General features: G+C 40.5%; 1 protein-coding gene across 1 annotated transcript in view; it reads right to left on the minus strand.

Moving 5' to 3' along the window:
* Positions 1 to 23,063, minus strand: part of LOC145443596 (delphilin-like) — a 54,723-nt gene that overhangs the window by 20,737 nt on the left and 10,923 nt on the right. Inside the window, exons 8-11 of the mRNA XM_080321539.1 lie at positions 21,747 to 21,832; positions 9,237 to 9,306; positions 2,797 to 2,894; positions 214 to 476 (exon numbers count right to left, since the gene is read on the minus strand). Coding sequence (XP_080177665.1) covers positions 214 to 476; positions 2,797 to 2,894; positions 9,237 to 9,306; positions 21,747 to 21,832 — 517 coding nt within the window. The remainder of the gene's footprint in view (positions 1 to 213; positions 477 to 2,796; positions 2,895 to 9,236; positions 9,307 to 21,746; positions 21,833 to 23,063) is intronic.

Here is a 23,063-nt window from a genome sequence, read left to right on the forward strand (position 1 = left end):
GTAAAATCCCACCATATATCGACGCCAAACGTGGGAGTATTGACCGCGTCTTGTCTTGCATCACCGTAACTATACACCTCCTTGAAACAAAAGTCACCCGCGCACCGCAGGAGAAATGACTCAAACACAGATGTGCTTGGTGTTCAAACATTCACGGCCGATCGACTCCGCGTGACGTCAAGAAACGCGGCGCGATATCAAAGTATTCCTTACGTGCTGGTCGAAGTTCTCCCCGTGTATTTTGAATTCGGGCGACACGAATTTGTGCGACCAAGTCGAGTTGAGTTTCGTGACTTTCACGTTGTCTTTGACTTCCGTGGCGTTTTTGTTGTTGTTTCGGTCTTTGGCTCTCTGGTCGTTGTCGGTCTTGGCGGACGTCGTCGGCTTTGTGGTGACGGACATGTTCTCCAGCGCGTTGTAGATTTGCGGGTCTATCGACGGCGACGCGTGGCAAGGCATTTGTTGCTGTGTCGTGCCTTGAGTGATAAAGCTATGTAATGGATACTTGAATAATTTAAGGTTATTTAAATATATTGCTGTCGATGTGCATTCTGTTTAATATAGCGTAGGAATAAATATTAGATGTGCAATTAGGTAACGCCTTACGGACAGAGAGCACACATGAGCCGCAAAATCTTGGATTGGAGCATTTTGGAAACATCTATGATCACTCTAATCGAAATGAGTCCGTGACTCCATATTACTGTTAAAAAAAATGTTGGTGCCTCCCACAAATTTTTTCAACCACCTCTTCCACATTGACATCGTGGTTATAGACCTGAAGATAGAACGCGGAATATATTTCGGATTATAATCGCACCGAATGAGCACTCGACTAATTAACGATTAACATTTCATGCTATAGTTTTCTGGCTGCAATATCAACCTTTCTTTTCAGTAGTTACAAGGCCCAGTATCTCAATAGGAATTGTAAACGGTGATGGCGAGAATTATCAATTAAAATTCGTTACCGGACTATTGATGACAGTCGCTGAATACCCGACGGAAACTCGCGCGAATGACAAAAGTTTCTGATGATCAAACAAACTTTGTCAAAACATTCATGTCCAAAGTAAGCATATACATATTTCAGTGATATCTTGGGCCTTCTCTCAGCCCACTTATGTCTAGCTCAAACGCACCAGACCGAGCTATATTAGAAATCCATTTCAAAATCGGCGCTTGTTCGCGGTTCGCACAAATTATCCCTGCAGGTTGCACGTGTACATTGCACAGTGCACAGTGCACATGCACACCCATGTACTGTACATTGTACCTATACAGTAGCAGAAAATTCAACAAACGAAAACATACATAAACGACGCACTCCAAACAAAAATTTACTCGCAACAGACGATAGATGACTGTTCTCCCTCAGAATGTATTTGAAATAACAAATCACGCCTCCACAGTCCACACTAGTATAACGCTCAGATTGTTTCCAGGTAAAAATACAGGGCATCGCGGTGGATACGTAGCATGTTAGAAATGGTTTTTCCCAGGGCCGTGAATCACTGAGATATTATATTTCGGCATTCCGGACGCAACGCTTCGCTTGTCCCCCAAAAGAATGCCTTCCGTTCTGGTTTAGCGATATGTTTGTAAAAACCGCTTAACGGCTGAATTCGCCCGCCGTATATTGCCCTTACTTTCAATACACGTTGTGAGAACAATATAGCATAGCATTAGGCCTACTAGATTGACAATGTGTTTGCTAAACGCAACTCTTATAGTCTGTATCCGACTTATTTTGACGATAAAACCTGCATAACTACATACACTTATCTGGAGGGGGAATGGATACGAGATTCTCAACATAGCGAGATCCTGATACACTTGACTATGGCACGGCGGGCAAAGGGGGAGTCAAAGGTTCATGTCTAAACTCTCATTGTTTGCTCCCTCCAAGCACGACGCTACAATTGAAACACAAACATACTTTCAATGGTAATTATTTTGTGAATTCGAATTACTGACTACGTATCTGCACACATCCACCTGTATCTTTTACTTGGCAATATTGTAACGGAAGGTTAATAGGCGGATTATCCAAGTAAAGCACTCTAAACAACACCACAGTACACATTCTCAGTAAATATCTACATCCTCCTTCATCTATCAAGGCGCTATCATCAAGGTGCTACTGATGAATTCATGACAACTGTCCTGTCCTGATGATAAGCCTTGATCAACTAACGCGACCTTGGTTGATCCACTGCGTAATATCTCCCTCTCTCGTTCCAGTACCGCTTTCGATTCTCTCGTTTCAGGCTCTTGAATATGTCGATTGTCGGGCTTGGGAGACATCTATGACAACTGAGATCGTACTTCGGATTTTCTATTGCGGTGATTATCATTCATCCTTTCGTTTCGTTTCGTATGTGTAAAAAAAGAAATAGCTAAACCTTTACGGGGTGAGGCAGTAACAATTCCATATAACGAAATACTACACAACAAAGATGTCGTGTGTATAGCTGCATTATGTTTCGGAGTTCATTCATCATTTAATCAGTTGTTTAAGTGCAAATTCACCAAATTTTATACCAAGTATCGTGCTGCTATAATATTGTAATGACGTCTAACTATAGCCAGAAAAATGTTAGCTGATGGTCATGTCAAATTTCAAGTATCATTCCGCCGAATGAATTCAAAAATTCCTGCTACGCCTCAGACATCTGAGGACATAAAACCCGATGGGGCTCGCGGTTTTTGACAGGAAAAAATGTATCGTATTTCAAGGCGCTTCGCAGAACACCTTGCACCGTTCTGTGTAAACAATGCAAGAGTGACGCTTACCTGGCGTTACTAGCGCACCTGACGTCGTCTGAATCACCAGGGTAGGCATGGATCCGCTTCCTTGTAGTAGAACCACGACCCGATCGTGGGGTATGCGTCTGGAGTAAACAGATAAAAACACGCAATGATTAACTTGTGGCGCGCTTTGCTAAGCTATTAAAATCAATCTGGACCTACTCTAGATAATATTTTGCGAAGGGCGCGCCACGAAGGAACCAGATATATTTACTATAAATAAATTTTTTCAGAAAAATTGGAAGGGCCCCCTTCATCCTGAACTCGACTTCTTTCACAGCCAAGTACGCGAATGAAAACAACCGGTAATTGGTTGCGTTTTGTCCGTGATTTGACAGTTGGAATTGACAAATATAAGCCAGCAACAACTAAGGGGCGTGTTTGCAATGAATGATGCGAGTAACGCGAGTTTTAGGTAAGATGCTGTGAATATGTGATTTTAAAATCGCAAGTCGATTAAAAAAAATGCAATCCGTGGATGTTGGTTACTTAACAATACGCCCGTGCGAAATTTAACGCCACGGTCCAAAAAAGTTACAAATCATGTTAGACTATACTGATTCGAATGACAATACTTGATAACAAGACATCTAAAGAGTGAATATCCGGTACTCTGTGATGTCGAAGTTGGTCAAACAATGACGAAATATATTACGGATAGATTCGGGACAGTTCCTCAATCAGAATTCACTGTAACTGAGTCAAAACGCGTAATCAGCTGTACAAGATTGCATTGTAGCACATACTAAATGCACTTGTTCACCCCGAAGCAAACTTATAGGTGTTGTTCTGCGCTATCTCTGCCGATACTAAGTTATGAGATGTCGTAGTTTGAAATGACCCCCAGTAGGAATGACACAATAGGCGGGTCGTAAATCGAAAATGTACTTCATTCGACCTATATAGATTCAGTGTTAAAACTCGCGTCGACAATAAAATTTCCTGATATCGCATACGAAACTATTTGTATTCGGTAATATACGAGCAAGCAATTATTAATTCGCATTATGGTTGGATTGGAAGCCTTTGAAAACGGATAACAATTCTCCATCTTAAGTAGCTGGATCTACTTCGAATGCATGCTAAGGAAAATCATCATGTACACGCACTTGATGGATTGCTTTTCCTCTTAATTGATAACGTACAGCCACTTTCCAAATCCGTGCTGTCATAGACTTTACCAAACTCGAAAGTTTACCCGTATATGATCATAGCCAGTTACTAAAATGTGCGTTGGGTTCACGGAGATTTGTTGTGAAAATAGACAAACCGATGCAGACGCCCGTCGAGGCTATAGCCAAGGCGGCGATAAATGATCACAGAGTTAGCCCAGCTATAGTCGGCATACGCAGTTCAAAGCGTATATCTCACGGCAATTCATAGCATCCGCGTACTTTTATTTCTACTCAAATTGTTAATGATTACTTCAAACGACATGGTTTGTTTATGTTACTCAGCTTCACACTGACAGTGTTTACGCAACAATACCGAACACTCTCGTTTTTTAAACTGGGTGTATATGCGGTTCACTCGTAACTTATCATCATTGTCGCCAACAATATAATTTCATGATCTTTTCGATGAAATATGGATGGGATATGCGGCTTATGCCGCTTTTGAACCTGACAACATTGTTCGTGGTTCAATAATTTGTCTATTCTAGATGCGAAAAGCAGTAAGATTTGCCACGCTGAGAATCAGATGTAGCATGATGCCATCCTCTTTCTCAAAAAGCTGCCATCTTGCCCGCTAATTTGTTATTATTCGTTGAAACGAGTAGTGGAGGCAATCCGGACGCGGTTGGGTTAAGTTCCGTAGCTTCGCGATAACGTAGGTATCGGTTTCTTCATTTGCTCTGCGTGAAAGATCAAAAGGATGGCACTGCGACCCCACGCAGATACAAATCCACTGTTTTCCCGAAATTGCGAACACCTGTGCGATTGATTTCGGCGAGGATATCTAGCTAAGCCTGGATTTGAGTAGCGTGCTGTATGTTTTACAAATATCTTATCCGCCATTATGATCGTTATTTGGATATTTTATTGGGGAGGTTGAAGGAGATATCGTGGGAATTTACTGTGTTGTTTATCTTCCCGGTTATTTCAAGCATACCAGTGTGAGCCTATTCAGTAGATCTACAATACATATGCTTTCTGTTCTATATCTTGATCGTTTATTTTGATGGTTCACAACTTAGAAATAATATAACCACAAGCTGTTAGCTGCGCAATGCGCATGCGTAGCTGCTTTCCTTGGTAGGCTTACTTTGTATGAAAAGTCAAGTCATAATGTTACGCAATTGAGGCTAGATCTTGAATGCGATATTCTGAGCCCCGCTCATTGTTTCGCAAGAAACGCAGTTACATTACGCCTCTTATTGTTTAAAGTCAACATAACACCGTAATCACCCGGTCAGAATATTGCCTATATAATATAAAGACAAGATGTGAATCATTCGAAATTTCAGCCCGCGTACCAGCAAATCCTCTGCTGTATTTCCCTACTGAAGACATTTCAGTTCAAAAGTTGCAGATCAGTTATTTTATACAGTTTAAACACTCGATTCTCAGCGATATGTGCACGATGACGGCGTGAATTGTCGAAAACAGAGTTGTTGAATTTATGCTCAATGCTCATGCTCATGCGTGCTTCCAAATATACACACATGCCGTAATACGAATGACAACCATGTTTTTATTAATGCCGTTGTGTTCGACATAATCATCCCAAAATTTATTTTGTGACGCATCATAGAAAATGCACGAGATTGTGCGATTCACTACTTCATCACGCATTATGGTTGCTATTATCGCCGACGCACCGTAGCATTTTCCCGTCTAAATGGGTACTAATGGACGGAGATAATCTTGTAAGTCATCGCAGGGTGATAGAATGAAACCGATCCTAATAAAAATACCGGATTTGCTGGGGACACTGTGAGTAATTTGAAAACAAGCTAGGCCACATATTTTGAGTTGATTCCGATGCCTCTCAGTATAATGCATCGTGACTCAATGTAATCTATCCAGAAAGACTTGATGACAGGGCGATGACTACAGCACCGTGCGACTTCTAATTCGCATGATCTCCGATTTATGTCAACCCTGACTTAGCGAATCATTTACTCAAGCACAGAATATACTTAGTTTCAATACTTGGAATTTCGCTTGATTAAATAACAAGGCACCTACAAGAGAGCGTAAATTGCAGGTGTTTGTTCTGCGGGGCACGTAACATGAAATAAACCCTACCTAATGTGCGGGGAGCCGGTATTTGAGTTACATTCACTGGCTCGTATTGCAGAGTTGATGATCACAAGCAAAAAGTGTTATTGGCTCTGAGATTTTCTATACCGTAAACAAGGTACCACACTTTTAATCCAACGAACTGTTAGGTAGGCTACATAAACCGATACATAGTAGAATACGTGAAAGAGTATTGCGTGTACAGAATTGAAAATAAAAGATGGATTTGTGGCTGTATCGATTACATTGTCAAATCAGAGATTGAAAAAATGTATCGGAAATTGAATAGCGATATCGCAAGTCAATTTACCGACCACTTCATGGTGTCGATCGATGGCGCCAATTGGTTTGATATTGCGATACCAGTTGCGGGTCATGTAAAATGAATACGATGACATATTGAAATGTGATTCAGCTCCCGCGAAAAACACATGCTCTAATTAAGTTTTCCATCAATGCCAGAAAAAATCTCAGACAGTAGATGTCTGGCAGTGAAGATGTTACAACGGAAACGGCGTTCGTTTGTGGTTATTTTCATGCCCTCGCCGAAGACCCAGCAAGCTATCCTATAAGCCTATTTTAGAAAGCCATCTTTGAGTAAACATCAATATGGCAACCATCACAACTCAAACGACATGCAGCAAAAACATTTAGTATAGGTTGCTGGCGTACCCTTATGCATACTGTATAGCGTTCTGGAAAATGGTAGAGATTAGCAACCTGGCTACAAGAAATCAAAGATCCCAAGATCCCAGGATTCAACACGTTACAATTTGCAGAGGTATAAAAACAAAAGTTATGATTATTGAGAGTTGGATATTTTCGTCTGTTGACGTTATACCGCATTGTCAAACATCGGGCGTAAAAATACGATAGACTGAAATGAGGTTCCAGTAAAGTTGATATATTTAACGTAATGCCTTGTGGACAGACCAAAACACGATAGCAGCGGGCTGCTTCGTACCTTATTTGACTCAACGAGTTTCCATTCGGAATTACTTTCATATCGTAATAATAAATCGAGCGCTATGTAGTTTCGATAGTGAGTAAATGTATTGTAGATATAGGGAGACATCGATTGGGATAATCTCTAATACAAGCGTCGTCCGGTAACTGGGCCCTTGAAAGGAGTGATGTGGCGCAAACTTTCATAAATTGGGAAATAGCGTTTTTGATGGCGCGTTGAAACAATTGTCTCCACTTGTTCTAAGCAGGGATTTTGCCAACGTGGGTCATGTTGTTAACCCCAACGAAACTGTTTTGCCACGTTTGAAAGAAGATTGTGTCACTCGCGATATTTGCCTCTCCGCATGACGCAGATAATATAATCGGCATTCGTCACATCGCACCGTAATTTTGCCTGACTTACGACCTCGATTATCTGATTTTCCAACAGTATATAATCCGGTATGAAATTTCAATATAATCGTAAGTTTCTTTTGATGACGCTATCACACATTCACATTTTATCGCCTTACCAATGACTGGGTCTGTCTAGGATTGCAAATACGACTTCAATCCCGTTTTCAGTTGTTGTAAATGCATGCCACTCGCACTTATTCGCATAAACAAGGGTATTATTACACGGTATCTTACGAAAATGTCATGTTTTGTTCATGATAAATCCTACGTCAATGCAATAGATCCAATTTTGCGCCTGCATGTAGACGCCTAAAATTACAAACTTGGTGGTATATTATGAGGTCATCACACTTGTACACACTATTGCAAGACTTGAAATTTGTCACAGTGTCGCGTCAGTATGAAATTTTCGCCTTGACTTGCATTTCTACGATATCACTTGAAAAATTTACGAATAGGACATTATTTCTAAATTTTTGACACATATTACGCACGAATCAGAAAGGTTAATAATGACTTATGTTAGCAATATGTAGATATGTAGATATGCGATCCATCATTGTATCTACATTTTATAATAAGTTTGTATAGTTCACTCGAGTATGCCTTTGAAATGTTACGCGTCTTATATGCTTTAAATTGTAATACCCGATATATAGTGTTGATGGCTTTCGTTAATCTCACCACTCGCAACGATTGTTCTACTGTAACACTTTTATTTCGAATCGATTAACTTTGTTGATTGCATAAAACGTTGACTGAACTGACTATATACAATCTTACAAGTGGTACAATAATAGTTCCTCACTGTCTCTGGTTATTCAGGGTTGTGTTACCGTTCTTACCCCTATTTTCAACGACAATGTCTTGGACATGGGTCGCTCTTTTGCTGTATTCGCATCGAAAATTATGACTATATGTTTTTTTTATCGACAAGCTCCCAAACTTCACATTAACTCCCCTCCCCAGAATTTTCGACTGTCCTCAGTTTTGGATTTATGTCGATAGCAATCCTGACGAACGAATATTGCGCAAGTTATGGTATGTAGAGCTTTAGCGATTTATAATTACAAACACTAAAAACTAATTCGATTAATGAAGTGTCGGCGCTTTAAGATAAATAATCTCATATATCATAGGATTCATATCGATATATCCGATCATTATTATTATAATATCGCCGATCTTACTCGCAAATGTGAGACAGAGACAGCAGATAAGATATATAACCAAAGCCGAGGTCAATTGAATAGGCATTTAAACTTTCAGTATCCCATGCGCGGTAATGATTCACCAGCGACATTTTGCATCGACAGTAAATTCTTGCTTCAAGTCGTGACAAGTAGACTGCCTACTTGAACATTTTCTAGTATTTCTGATTTAGTACCAGAATTGCTAAGGCAGATGACGGTGGCATCTTTCGATTGGTCAAATATTTTCCTTTATATTATAGAATATGCGAGGATTCTAACGCCAACACAAAATACCACGTACTAAATTAATATTTTCACACGTGAAAAATCCATTTCCCCGTTATTGTAACGGCGTGCTGTACGCTATGGGAGTGAATTATGCATTGATTCGTTTTAAATTGATAAATTGCTCCCTGATTGCGTCACTATTTGGAAATTATCGACTTGTAGGCATGCAGTGGGAAATAACATCTTGACACAATCATACCATCGTTGCGCCTATTTATTGACAACTCAAGTTTACCGTTCGTGCGGTATTTGGCATTATGCTTCTGTTATTTTATGTGCCTGTGCCTAACTTCATAGGAATGAAATATGACATCGCTACAGGTAAGTAACTGCTTACGTGATGTCCAATCCGTTCAATGATAGAATCTCGTCGCCTTTTCTCAAACCTGCCTTTTCAGCCGGAGATCCTGCGAATAAAATCAGTATGTAGGACCTTTTATATGCCGAGAAAACGATATTCCACGTCACCTTAGTGCATAACAAAACATATTCAAATTATGTTATTTCTCGTATTAGATAATTATGCTGCATATGAGCGATTGCGTTTGATCTAAATATATTTAGTCTCCAATTGCGTCCAAATCGTCTACAAAGTAAGATCTGTGTTTTTACTCTGCTATTACAAACGCATTTTGTCGATAGCTAAATTTCGTGCATCTATATATAACCCTCCCTAAAAGTGTTTGGTATTTGATGGGTCACAAATTCTCATACACAGATTGGATAGATAAGGACGGTCAGTTGCGCTTATATTGCTTACTCATCAAGCCGGTTAGCGCCTTTAACCGTGGGAATAAGTTAACTTCTAAGGAGTAAAAGTGCACAGTAGATTATGTTGATTGCGTCATGGCAAAGTTTGTAGGAAAAGTGGATATTTACAGGTTTGGGAAGATTACAGATAGGAATATTGTCGTAGGCAACATTAGATGCACCGTATGGCGTTTCAAATGCATCCCCGATGCGACGAAGAGGTTTCAAGGAGATAACCGATGCAATTCCAATCAGATATCGTATTCCTATGTCTTTTACTTATTCTCCTTTCCACGTATAGGCGGTCGCATAATTGCATGTTAGTAAAGTGGGATTAATTGCGTGATATCAGAAAAACTCGGTTACTGTCAAAATAGAAACGGGTTCCTAGGAGAGAAAACGTCTCGTGCGGTAATCATATTCCAAGACCGTGAATGATGGGCTTTAGAGGATTTTCGGTGAGTATATTGTCAAGTGGCAGCATCTGTCATATGTAACAGTAAAATAATGAAATAATGCCGTAGGAAATGTCTAAATCATTTAGTTTTGAAACAGAAATTTAGGAGCCGTTTGGGTCGTGACGAAGGAATTTCAATGCAATTTCGACTCCATGTCATCCTTTTCCGGAACTTTCCATTTTACGCAAGCTTTGCAACGTTGTCAAGGTGAATAGGAACTCGAAACCGACATTTTCATTTCATGAAATATTCGACTCCACTAAAATTCCTTTCATATAGGACAGTGGTTCCCAACCTTTTTCGACCCATCGCCCCCTTTTCAAGGTCAACACCGATCATCGCCCCCCAAATTTTGTGCACCGATATTGGGCATACAGACTGTAATCACCGGCGGGTTGACTAAAAAAAAAAAAACGGTCATCTTTTTCCGCTCAGATCTGAAAATAACGTTTTTTCGCTCCGCATTGCTAGGTGGATGACTAAAAAAAAAAAAAAAAAAAAAAAGGTCAGCCGATTTTACGCGTCATCGCCCCCCTATCGCCCCCTTCGCTACTTTCGCCCCCCGTCGCCCCCTTTGTCCATTTTTACCCCCTGTCGCCCCCTTCGTCATTTTCGCCCCCCTAGATCGCCAAATCGCCCCCTGGGGGGCGATATCGCCCACGTTGGGAACCACTGATATAGGATATCACATTTTTATTGGCGTAGCTTTCTCCGTCGAATCGACTTCATGAATCCTGATCATCATGAAATACATGAAAATTATCATGAATTTTTCTAAAATGCAGGGATTTGCGAGTGACATAGTGATTTACGGTTGTTGTTACTGGTTTTCACTTTAGATTCACACATGTTTTGTTCCATACACTTATGAGGTCATCAAATCCACTCGAAATTCGGACATAAATGTTCTCATTCGATTTGATTGAAATTTATGAACTCTATATTGACAGGAAGTAAATCGCTATTGGATTAATACCATGTCTAATCGCCACTTATATGAAAAGTCGACGTCTGTGAATACAAAGCTCGACAACGATATCGTTACAGCGGGATTATTCGACTCTGATATTGTGGAGATTTTTCGCAGGAAACCGTTTGTCACCCGTCATAAAACCTGTACCACGTCCATATTATTGATCAATTAATGTGAGATTTTACTTATTACACAATATAAATTCAAGTTAAGGGCGTAGGTCTATAAGACGTAAATTCAACCAAGCCTTACGGAAATATTTCAATGCAGACTTGGAGAAACCAAGGTAACGAAAAATGATGAAAGATACACCCACTACTCTGTATGGAATTATGATTCCACACAGAGACGTCTTTTGTTTTAGAATGATTGGGGCTGGCGAGGCTTGAAAGGCGGATGGATTTGAGGGTTTTTGATTGGATTAGTTTCCAAACAAACCGATTATGGATACGGGAGCTTATGATTAGACCGCAGTGTAAATATCCAACCACTTTAGTGGTTATTATGCTGAGAACGTATTGAGGCAAGCCACAATGATTTAAGCCCGTTGTGTGTTTTCACAGTATTCTAAAACCATGTCGACGGATGACGGTTTGGTATCGCTGCCGAAGTGGCTGCGCTCTGTGACGGTATCATAGAATTGCTAAAGTACGTATCTCGTAATCCCAAGTTTCATTCTCGACTGCAAACGGAGCAGAATGATCCCCTTATTGTAACTATGAGTCACATTAAAAATGTACTGTACACAGTGTACTGTACAGCGTACAACTATACATTGTACGTACAGGTAGTCAAGTACACGGCTTCTGGCTACGCAGGCCTACGCATATCTAGTAACTATGAAGTGAAGTCTTGCTATACCGGGATGGTGACTGGAGATTATATGTTGCTATATATAAAACATGGTGGAGGTAAACTTTGCAAGTAAGCCAACAACTCCATGGCTCCGCTGTGACTCAATAAACGCCAAAACATTTGATTGTTGAATATGCAACACGTGGGCCACCTAATTGTTGCTAACACCGACACGAAGAAACGTATTATCGATCGTCAAGTTCGCAAATTTAGTGTGTATCTACACTGGGTGTACTGTACAGTACAGTGTACACCAGGGGCAGGTAACATACGGCCCGCGAAGGGATTTTGTCTGGCCCGCGGACAGTTTTCCGTCTTATATGATAATGTGGCCCGCGGCTACAGTCTGCCGAGATACCCCGCTACTTGCTTACTACGTCAAATTTTAGTGACACGCACGCAGTGCGCAGCGTGCGAGTGGAGCTTGCGCGTAAGTTCGTCGAAGCAACAAGACTTGCATTATTGGCATTTACGATGGACTCAACCCTCATATCGTGTGTGGTAATCATGGTGTTTGTAGACTGCAATGGTCATGTACACCAGACCGATATTTCTAATTTTTGATTCTGTAACCGCCGACTTGTAGCACGGCACATGCACTTGTAGGCTTTTGTAAGACACCGCTTATGCCAGGAGTCGCCAACTCGAAACGGGTCGCGGGTCACTTTTCAAATTTCGTAGATGCCGCAGTCCGCATGAATTCTAATATCGAGATAAAATAGGCCACACAGATAAACAACGGCGCTATCTCATCACCTATTCAGCCCTACTGAATTAATATCTTGGTAAATTTGTGGTGCCGGGCTTATCGAACGCCTTGAAATATTAATTAGGGATTGCACCGTGTGTTGATTGATCACAGCGTAGTGTCCAATATGGTGTGTACACAAGCAAATCTCACGGCTCCGTGAAATTGGTCTACGTCACACTTTCCCTTTGGTCAAAGGCCATTTTACGGTAATTTTTGACCGGCTTGCCGAGCATTAAATTTGATTAAACGGGTATCAATCGAAAGCTACCGCGGTACTGATTGCGAAAATATAAATTCTATTCTGCTCGTGGTCCTGGAACCCCCAAAATCAGCTTCGAATGTTGCATTGTAACGGAGTTTGGTATTATGACGCAACCATGCCGTCTGGGAGCAGGCGAGGAGCAGAGTAAACCACAAACGTATTGGCCATTGCTGCCAACCGATTGAGCATTCACTCTCGTGCGCGCTTGCTCCCGAGCAGCTCAGACGGCATGACTGCGTCACAATACCAAACGCCGTTACAATGCAACATTCGAGGCTGATTTTTTTTGGGGGGAGGGGGGTTCCAGAACCACGAGCAGATAGAATATATATTTTCGCAACCAGCACAGCGGTAGCTTTCGATTGATACCCGCTTCATCAAATTTAATGCTCGGCAAGTCGGTCAAAAACTACCGTCAAATTGCCTTTGACCAAATGGAAAGTGTGACGTAGACCAATTTCACTGAGTCGTGAGATTTGCTTGTGTCCACACCATATAGGACACTATGATCAGAGAGAAGCTGGCATGGCGGCGCCTGTATGACAATGCTGTTCTCAAATCCACATTATATCCTCGTCATTATCGGCGAGAAATGGCTTTGAAGTGACATTGCTGTCGTTAAAATACATTCATTAAAGGCGATTTATTCCTTGTATATGTGGATAAATGGGCAAATAATGTATCGATTCAGCAATCCGGCCCGCCATGTACTTAATTTTCCTATATCCGGCCCGCCGACTGGAGAAGTTGCCCGCCCCTGGTGTACAGTGTACAGTGTACACTGTACTTGTACACAATACACACCGAGTAGGTATGGAAACAAATAGATGCTTAGCTGTAGAAAAGAGCCCCTATGTCTTCAAATTTCTGCAACGTTGTTGCATCACAGTACCATATGTTTACGTTATGCATATTCGCATTGTTCCCTGGTCGATATATTGAAGATATTTGGCTCTCGCTACAATATTTCATAGGTATCAGCCTGTGCTGGAAATAATGCAAACAAAGTATGCGAGGGCGAGTGGTATTGCGAGTCGATATTCCGCGAGGCGATATTAAACTGTCGGGCTTGGTTCATTCGTTTGAAATAGCCCTAGTTCCACACTGATAGATTAGGACAACGCATTATATCGCGCGTGTATATTTTGATATATGTGGCAGAAAAGCAGTCCATCATCACCCCCATTTGGTTTGTACTTCCGTAATTGGAAATGTTCGTGTAGACTACAGACAACGGGACACAGTCTATTTCACAGGTATCGTACGAATGATTGTCTGTGTAGTGCCTGGCTAGGCATTCCATTTGTGTTGAAGTGGGACTAATGAATGAGTTGGTGATTCAGCATTGCATCATAGGCTATTTTAATTTTTGCCGTTGGCCAAACCGTATCGGAGAATTTCAAAGACGGGTGATGTCATCGCGCTTTGGTTTGGAATGCGGCCATGGAAATACGAACGTAGTCATGTATAGTTCAGTGTCGAATTTCATAGCGATAAAGGGGTAAAAATCTATACGTTACTGGATATTCGTGAGGCTTACGTTGTAAATATTGTTATTATGTAGGGCGCATTAGAGATTTTGCTTTCGCCTTTAGCCTTTGCACAACGAAAAATACGTGTAGAATAAAATACAATATTGATGCTTTGCCAAGGAGCGGCAACTCATTGGTAGGTGTTCAATGATTTGGTAAAATCCCGCTCGGCACAGCTTTTAGTCTTCCATACGTCACCAAGCATGCCCTTAAACTGTTGTACCGATTTAAAATGACGCATCCCCAAAATCAGCAGCCTTCTCTTTTCGTGGTGCCGCAAAACAATAACGCCAACTTATATGCAAGTGCGTACATCACGATTCTCGGAAGGCATATATTGTCGGCATTGTGCGAACGTATACGTTCTGAAGGGCTAAGATGAAAGATACCCTTTCCAAGCTATGCGTTTCTGTCACCCATATCGACAACGAGATCGTGATCCCAACGTAAGCTTGAAAACGCTCACATAGAGAGACTATTGTGCATTGTGTATTGAAGATCTCCGATTTGTGTGGGTTATTCTTGCAATCGTCAACCTGGTAATTTTCAACCGCATACGTATAAACGTGAATGAGGGTTAATGTACCGTTGAGACCGTTTCTAGTTGGGGCTACTTTTCTGAACTTGAAGATAATCACGGTCAAGAGTGCGAGCATACACACATTTGTTGACAGGACGTATATGATACCTATATTTTAAGCGTTTTAAAAACCACGATAATACTATATTGAGATGACAATTTATCCAAACACGCAATCATCTCTGTGCACACTTGACTGATGTATTTAATACGTATATACTACGCGAAGACTTTCAAGTTGACATCTGCCAAGCGTGATCGTGACCTTATTCAAGGGTAATGCGGTTATTTACCAGTGAAGGTCTCTTCATGTGGAATGCATGATTCGTGTATAATAATTATTATTATTTTTGGCGCCCAGATGTGGATTGACTCTGTTTATAAACACCGCTGTACGATGCTGCGACTGTCGACCTGACGCTGCAGATCACACTGACACTGAAGATCACGTTGTATAATTGCGTTATCGGTAATGAATTTGAGTTGGTTTTGAGGAGCGAGAGAGCTTGTAGGTGTCAACGTGCGGGCTTACACATATAATAGGGTTACCATACGTCCTACTTTTTCAGGCTTTTGAAAATGTCATCCGAAGACGCCTAAATGTCCTCCTTTTCGGCAATTCGTCCTCTCTTACAGCTTTTAGAGCTAAGATAGTGGATAAATTCTGGTGAAAATGGGCACAAATGGCGCTAAATAGGAAATTCGTAGTTCGAACGCAAGCGACGACCTTTTTTTAGTGAACCAACGTAAAGTGTGAAAGAAAAACTGTATTTATGGAGTTGAGCCGGAAAGTTGACCTTTTGTAGTCAACCAACCACAATATCGTGGAAAATTTACCATTTGTACCGGATTTTACTCCAGTATTCTAAGTTTGAAAATTTTGAAAAAGTTTCCTCCTTTCCCGATTCCAAAATATGGTAACCCTAAGATAAAATGACCTGTAGTCAAAGTGTCTACAAAAAATACCAAAAATGGATATTTGCACCAGGTATTATCTTTATCTTGCAGTGTATGTCGATTTGCGACTGTTTAATGTGTATGCAATAATGCATCTTCGCATGAGCCTATATTACACAGCACAACTCAATTACCGCACTATTTTCCCTACACCCTACAATGAATAACATGGCTGGTTTCTAAGCCAGGAGCAGTCAAAATTGAGAAGCGATTCTACTGGCAAATGCAACGACACATCTTCCGCGGTACAAAGATCATTTCATATAGCAACTAGTCATTAATACTTTGCATCTTGAAATTCGCGCTGCGGGCATATAGCAAGAGCTCGGCACGGGTTGAAGGCGTTGCAAAGCAATCACAGAGTGTATATTCTGGAAGCGTCATAACACCAACTAATCCTGCATATATGCGGATTTGTAACTCTCGCGCTTGCGTTATGTCAATTTGTAGGCTTCAATTACCCGGCTCAATAAAATAAATTCGGGATTATAAGCAGCGTGCTGGATTAAACATTTCTCATTATGGCGCGCCGCAGAATTATAAACCAAGATTGCTTATTTTAATACGAAAATGCGTCGTAAACAGATGACAATTGAAAGGTATATAGAACATTTTATTAAGTCGCATAAGCGCGGTCTGTACAACCTATTCCTTTTATACTTTGTTTCGGCTGCTACTGATTGGTGAATGCAGCAAATGTTTTGAAGTTGGATAGGAACGAGCAGCTGTCAATCTGTGCACACGAATCGGCAAAAACGCATAGATTTAGAAGAGGTTCTAGCGATTTCGCAAAACTATAAATAGCTCACTGGATATCGTGATTAGCGCGGCGTTATTTCACTTGTTACCGAATACCCCTACGGTCTCACGTATTTGCAACACGCATCAAAGCCCTACTTTTGGGCTGCGTGGCTAATATTATTGCGTTAAGCTCTCCAGTGCACCTTAGAATATGACCTATCGCAGAAGTTATAAAACCGTACAGGTTATAGATTGACTTTATCGTATCAACGGAGAGTACTCACACGAACATTGACAGGCTTTTCAAAGACTATCTTCCAATTTCGTCCGATCGTGAAACGTAGTGCTCCGAGGTAGGAGATCAACTTTGGACCTCGCGATTTGAATCGTATCGATAGGTAATTTAGCTATATTACCTATATTGATATGGAATATGAATTTCGTAACCTGACGGCACACAGGTACTTCATTCACGAGCGACCAAGTCCAATACCACACGATCGATCGATTTAAAGAAGACAACCTCAAGTGCCACCTACTCCATTATCAACTAATCAATTTACATAGAGCGATCGAATTCCCTTTACGTCTTACGTACATTTCCCTGTCGACCAAAGTATGCAGCAACCTTTGCTAATTATTACATACCCGCTAGGTGATTTTAATTATATATCGTTCCCTGTCTGCGTAATTAGCAAAATAAATGCTCCAAAAATGTAAATATTGTAAAAGTTCAATATTTTAATCATTCTGACTGTCTACTTTATTATTTAATTATTTATTATTACCGAATTGGAAACACATACCCGCTATGCTAGCGACGGTCGACTTGACATTCTTGGATTTGATGATATCTCATATATTTGCTCTCGGTAAGCGTGAGCACGTAAGCGAGAGAGGATAAAAAGCGGGACTTTTTCATTCAAGCCTATTCCGCCAGTCAGAGAGAATTGATTGTGCTTCATCCAGAGGTTACGCACAATGATACTCGGATGATCCTACTTTACCCAAAGATAATATGGATAAATTCACGGCACGCACCATCCATCTCCATACAAAAAGGTTTGTCAGACAACGCGACCCCTTCCTAGGCAATTAATGTGTGCGTTTGTGTTTCTTATCTTGGCGTGGGACTGAAATATTCGGCTTACGGTGTATTTTGTTGGTGTTCGATTTCATTGAAATACACTTTAATTGGCTTTACTGGTATATTGGAATTGTGAATTCGCGTTTGAAAAATGCCGAATTATGTTTCGAACGGCTACCCGCAGCGTGGCTCCTTGTTATGACTCATTGCTTAGTGGGAACGTACATTGCTAGAAGTATACTCAGTCCTTAATTTTGAATGGAGAGGCTTATTCCGGATAAAAAATGCTCATCATAAAAACTAGGTGGGCATATACAGCCCGAATATTCTTATTTTCGGATATTTGAAATGCCGGAACTAGCCACGCTATTAATTAATAAGTGACTTACTTCAAGACCTCCATTTCATATGGATTCTACTTTTATACTAAATGATAGATAGCATGTCTAAACTTGAAACGTGAGAATACGGACACATAGATTACAAACCACTGGCCTTAAATAGCGATGAAGATTTGAATCTATACCTAATGCGTTGGCAAAACATTCTCGAGTTTATAGTAGTGTTTTAGAACTCGTTTTATGGGCCAGTGGATGCTTTCCTTGGCTTCTATTTTCACGGGTATACAGATTGGTATAGTAAATCAACCCTATATATATATATTACTAAGAAACTGTATCACCCACATTTTGATCTGTATCTACAATCTACATCTAGTCTCCTGCAAAATATTCAGTGTATTTTATTGCTTCTGAAGAATGGATATTCCGGTGGGTGTTTCACGTTCCGTATAGTTTGCGGTATAGGTCCATGTCGAATTGGGAGTCCGCATCGCGGCGATGTTACAATGTATCAAAATATAAATAACCGCACTGCACGGGAAAGAATCCGCTTTCGACCGCATACAAGCGAAATGTAGTCATAAAAACCGTCAAAAATATTTCAGCGATGAAATGGCGCCAAGTTGTCTTTGTTACAACAAAGGCTACTGTTAAGAACAGATCGACCTACAAGTTTTACTTTAGTGTAGGATTGTATAGGTACATTGATGATTTTCCTTTGGCGGATTGGACATTACAAGATTGTTCCCCTTTTTCCTTATGTAATGATTAGGCCCGGGGAGAACGATTCATGCACCAGAATCCGAGTCGGCTTAAATTTGCAATTATTCGAATAGAAAAAGTAATGCTCCAGAAATACGAAATTATTTTGCATGCCGTGTAACTGGCATCATTTTCGTTGTGACCGCAAAAATAAACATACCATGTCTTATTAATAGGCCGTACCTGAACCGTAATACTCGATATGTGTCGAATCATCAATACTAGTTTTGTCCGAATCCTATAGTAATGATGCTTTGTACAGCAGTACATATAACGGGGCGGTAGGCCAACCCAGGATGATAATTGGGGTGGTGGGTATAGTTTACAACAAGTATGTGACGTTGTGGATAGGATATGACGTATTTGACACATCATGATGTCCAGGTCGAAATTAGGAGGGGAGAGCAAATGTGGTTTTTCGCCATCAAGGCTACGTCACTGCATGTAAACAGCGCATCACGCTAACTTTAAATTATTGGCTCACATCGCACTCGCAAATGCTTTTGCCGAAAAAGTATCGAATATATTTCGTTACGATGTTGAATTATATACAATCGAGAGATTCTATTTGTGTTGACCGAATGCATATCGCATCAACCCTCTCCCTCGTAGAGGTTGTCTGCGAAAGAGTGTCATGTAACAAGTTTAAGCTTCTGAAGTCTGGAAATATGCGGCTGCGAATTGGTTCAATGCCAATCGTGATCAAACATTGCGCCGCTCAAGGTCGAGTGAATTCAATGATGTCATAAAATAAAATAAAACAATAAACCTACCAGGCAGAAATAGAATGTGATTGGCCGCGTTTCGATAATCCAATGAATCGATGACGTCAGTAGTGTTATATGACGCAATAACGAGGGCGCTCTTGTTTTTGATCATTTTCTGTGCTATACGTCATCTTGAACATGTGACGCCAAAGTCGGTATTTTAAAAATTGTATTTTCATTTTACTTCATTGTATTAGTCCATTATTTTGCTTTATGAATGAATTGAAAAAACTCGAGTCGAACATTTTATATCGTTCGATGGCTGTAATTAGAGATATCAGTCGGCCATGTTTCTTTCCGTATAACCATGATTTGTAACCTATAGGCTATTCGGCTCCAAAAGATCAGTGTAGCTGTTAAGCAAATTGGATTTAAACGTTGTTACAATAACAATATTCTAGCTGACATGAAACGCCCGTAACCGCTGTCAAGGCTGTCAATTTCTGTTGGTATTGCACGCGCCTCGCGTTGCAAAACGGTCGACTAAAATTCATTTCGAATTTATGGGGGTAAATAACGTGAAATGTGAGACGTTGGCACTTGAATTTCGGCTCGAAAAGTCCATACTGTGTATCCGGTTATAGGCGAAATGAATCTTGCTGATTTTCTCCAACATACCGGTAGCAATAGTCAGCATTATTTTCGTTTTATTTGTACGAAATATCAAAACTGATTTGGTTTCTTGGAGAAATTCCAAGCATTCTTACGACCGTGAAAACATCTGGACTTTCCAATGGAACACTTTACATGGTTCAGGGGCCATCGTCTGTTTATAGGCATGCAAATGAGTTCGATATGCATAAATGTTGTTATTCAGGCGGGTAGTGTGATATCAAACAAATTTGAATTTTGGGGTGGTGCATGGAGCATTGGAGCAGAAGAAATAAGCAATACCTATTTAACAAGTTACACCAAGAATGATCGTTTACCGGTTTACCTACGCGTAGCCGAGTGCTACGATAAGAGCAATAACAAATAACCAATCCACTATTCAACCTAAAACGTATACCACCCGAAACCTAAAGACGCTAAAGTCATATCTCATTTGCGGTGGCAGTAATGGCGAAAATCTTTCCTATTACGAGAACAATAAAATATTGCTATAAATTCATCACTGGTATGATAGTATAGTGAATCGCATAAGAATGTATTCGTGCGCGAGACCTGTCGGAGCGTGAAGTAGCTCCGCCCCCCCCCGCCCGGCTGAATGATGACTAATGATGAGTCACAGGGCCGCGAAATGGGAGAAAATGAGTGATGGTAGGGCTTGATAGTAGAATAATACTGTCATTGTGTCAGGTTACTAATTTGGTGACGTGTCCTCGTTATAGAATTCGATAGTATCAGAAAACAAAAAATATTTTTGCTCGTATGAAACCATACCCCTGCAGGCCTGCATCCATATAATATCACCACCTCTCCCCCCACAAAAACTCTTACCCAGCCATTATTACGTCCTGACAGAATCAGTGTCATCATGCACCACAATATGCCAGGTTACAAAACTATTCAAGAATACTATACATATTGTAACCGCTTAATTTTCATTAATAAGGGAATTAGAATAGTAATTAATAATATTTACGTTGCTTCAACATTTTGAATCCACCCCAAACAAAAAGTTGTTAACTATAGTTTATGCTCATTGACGGACCTATTCACTGGAGAAAGCGACGCCATGGACATCTGGCAATAGAGATCAAGTATCAAAGAAAGATTCGTTCGAACGAAAATTACCTGAGCTTCCAACATCGGACCTAATATTATTATATTATTTCAACCAAAATGACGCAAGTGGCGATTTATGCTTATCCCCACGCAATCTCTTTGACTTTCCGATTTTCCATTCATGTTATAGTGACATGAGAGGAATTTGGTAAACCGGAATTGCATATGATTATAATTTATCAGACACGACGCATTCATACATCCATAGACGGGTCTACCTTTTGAATGCGCTGATGAAAAGATTATAACCTTGCATCCCGGAAATAACGATATTTATCAGTACGACACAGCAATAATCCTTACCTGGGTCAACGGATTGGATCACAACTGGATTCTGGCCTCTGAGAGTCAATCCGAAGCTCATGTACCGCCGGAAGATTTGAACTTGTCTAAAAAGAGTGTTTTTCCGTGAATACCCCCATTCCGTTGCAAAGATCAATCAAAGAAAGATATGATGACATAACTCGAACGAATACTTCCACACCCGCAACATATCATTTTTCTTCATTGGGTAAAACGAGTAACAACAGAACATGTTACGTAACCGTGCAGTGTTATCGTTTTTGCTGACCATAATAGTGACCACACCGCTTTAAGGTCGTATTTACTATAACATTGATGGCTTTTAGAGTTACGCAACCATAATTATCTGTCGATTTGCAGTAGCTATAAGCGCACCCAAAACAGTGATGATGGTTATGTAACTAATTATGCTGATGATCTATGGTGCGCTGCTGTCCACTTTTCTACACACCCGAAGTATTATACTTGGAAAAACGGTATAGGTAGTGATTACCAACTGCAAAGCTACGAGGGCAATGGGCATATATGATTCACGATTAATGGACTTGCTATTTTTACTTTCACGGTGATGATTCGTCTCAAAATCCATCGCTCGAAATAGCGGCATGTACATTTCGATGACTCGCGGTCATGTTGATTCTGCGCCAATATTTGCGCAATAGGTTAAACGAAACTACCGGGGTAAAACCGAATAATCAACTGCATATATATACCGAGTCAAAACATTTGAGTGTAACAGGTGTAAACGAAGTCGCGGACAAAGCATACATTAACTAGCGCACGCTCAGTGATAAGTTATGTAGCCATCACAAACCAGATTAAGCGAGCGGTACATATCAAGAGTAGCAGCACCAAATCCGTATAATATATTACGGAAGTGTTCTTGAACCTGTAAAACACTGGTCCAACATTCACTAATATTAAATTGATCAATTCGCTACTACATTAGGTTCGCTATAGTAGAACATAGCAATTGATGTAAGATGCCTTAGATGGTGTTGGTCACAGTCGATGTACAGTCAAGTACATGAGGTTACAGTCGATGCTCAAATAAAAGCTGCAGTAGCGATTTACATGTAAGTGAAAATTAAGTATTATAGGCCTAGTTTTTCCTAAAAAAAACTGAAAATCGACAAGTAGAAGTAGAAGCAATCTAAAGTCATTACCACTCGAGGAAGTTGTACGAGTTGATAAAATCGATTTGAAGTACTTCGGAAAGTAGGAGTAGCCTACTTCGTTACTGACTATACCTCCGACCTTAGGTTATGGTGTTATTCTTGGGCATACGACTGGGATGGGAATACGACTGTAAAAGAA

The sequence above is a fragment of the Botryllus schlosseri genome, chromosome 7 (genome assembly GCF_051294905.1).
Source record: "Botryllus schlosseri isolate E-star chromosome 7, Bs_hap1, whole genome shotgun sequence".
NCBI classification, from domain to species: Eukaryota; Metazoa; Chordata; class Ascidiacea; order Stolidobranchia; family Styelidae; genus Botryllus; species Botryllus schlosseri.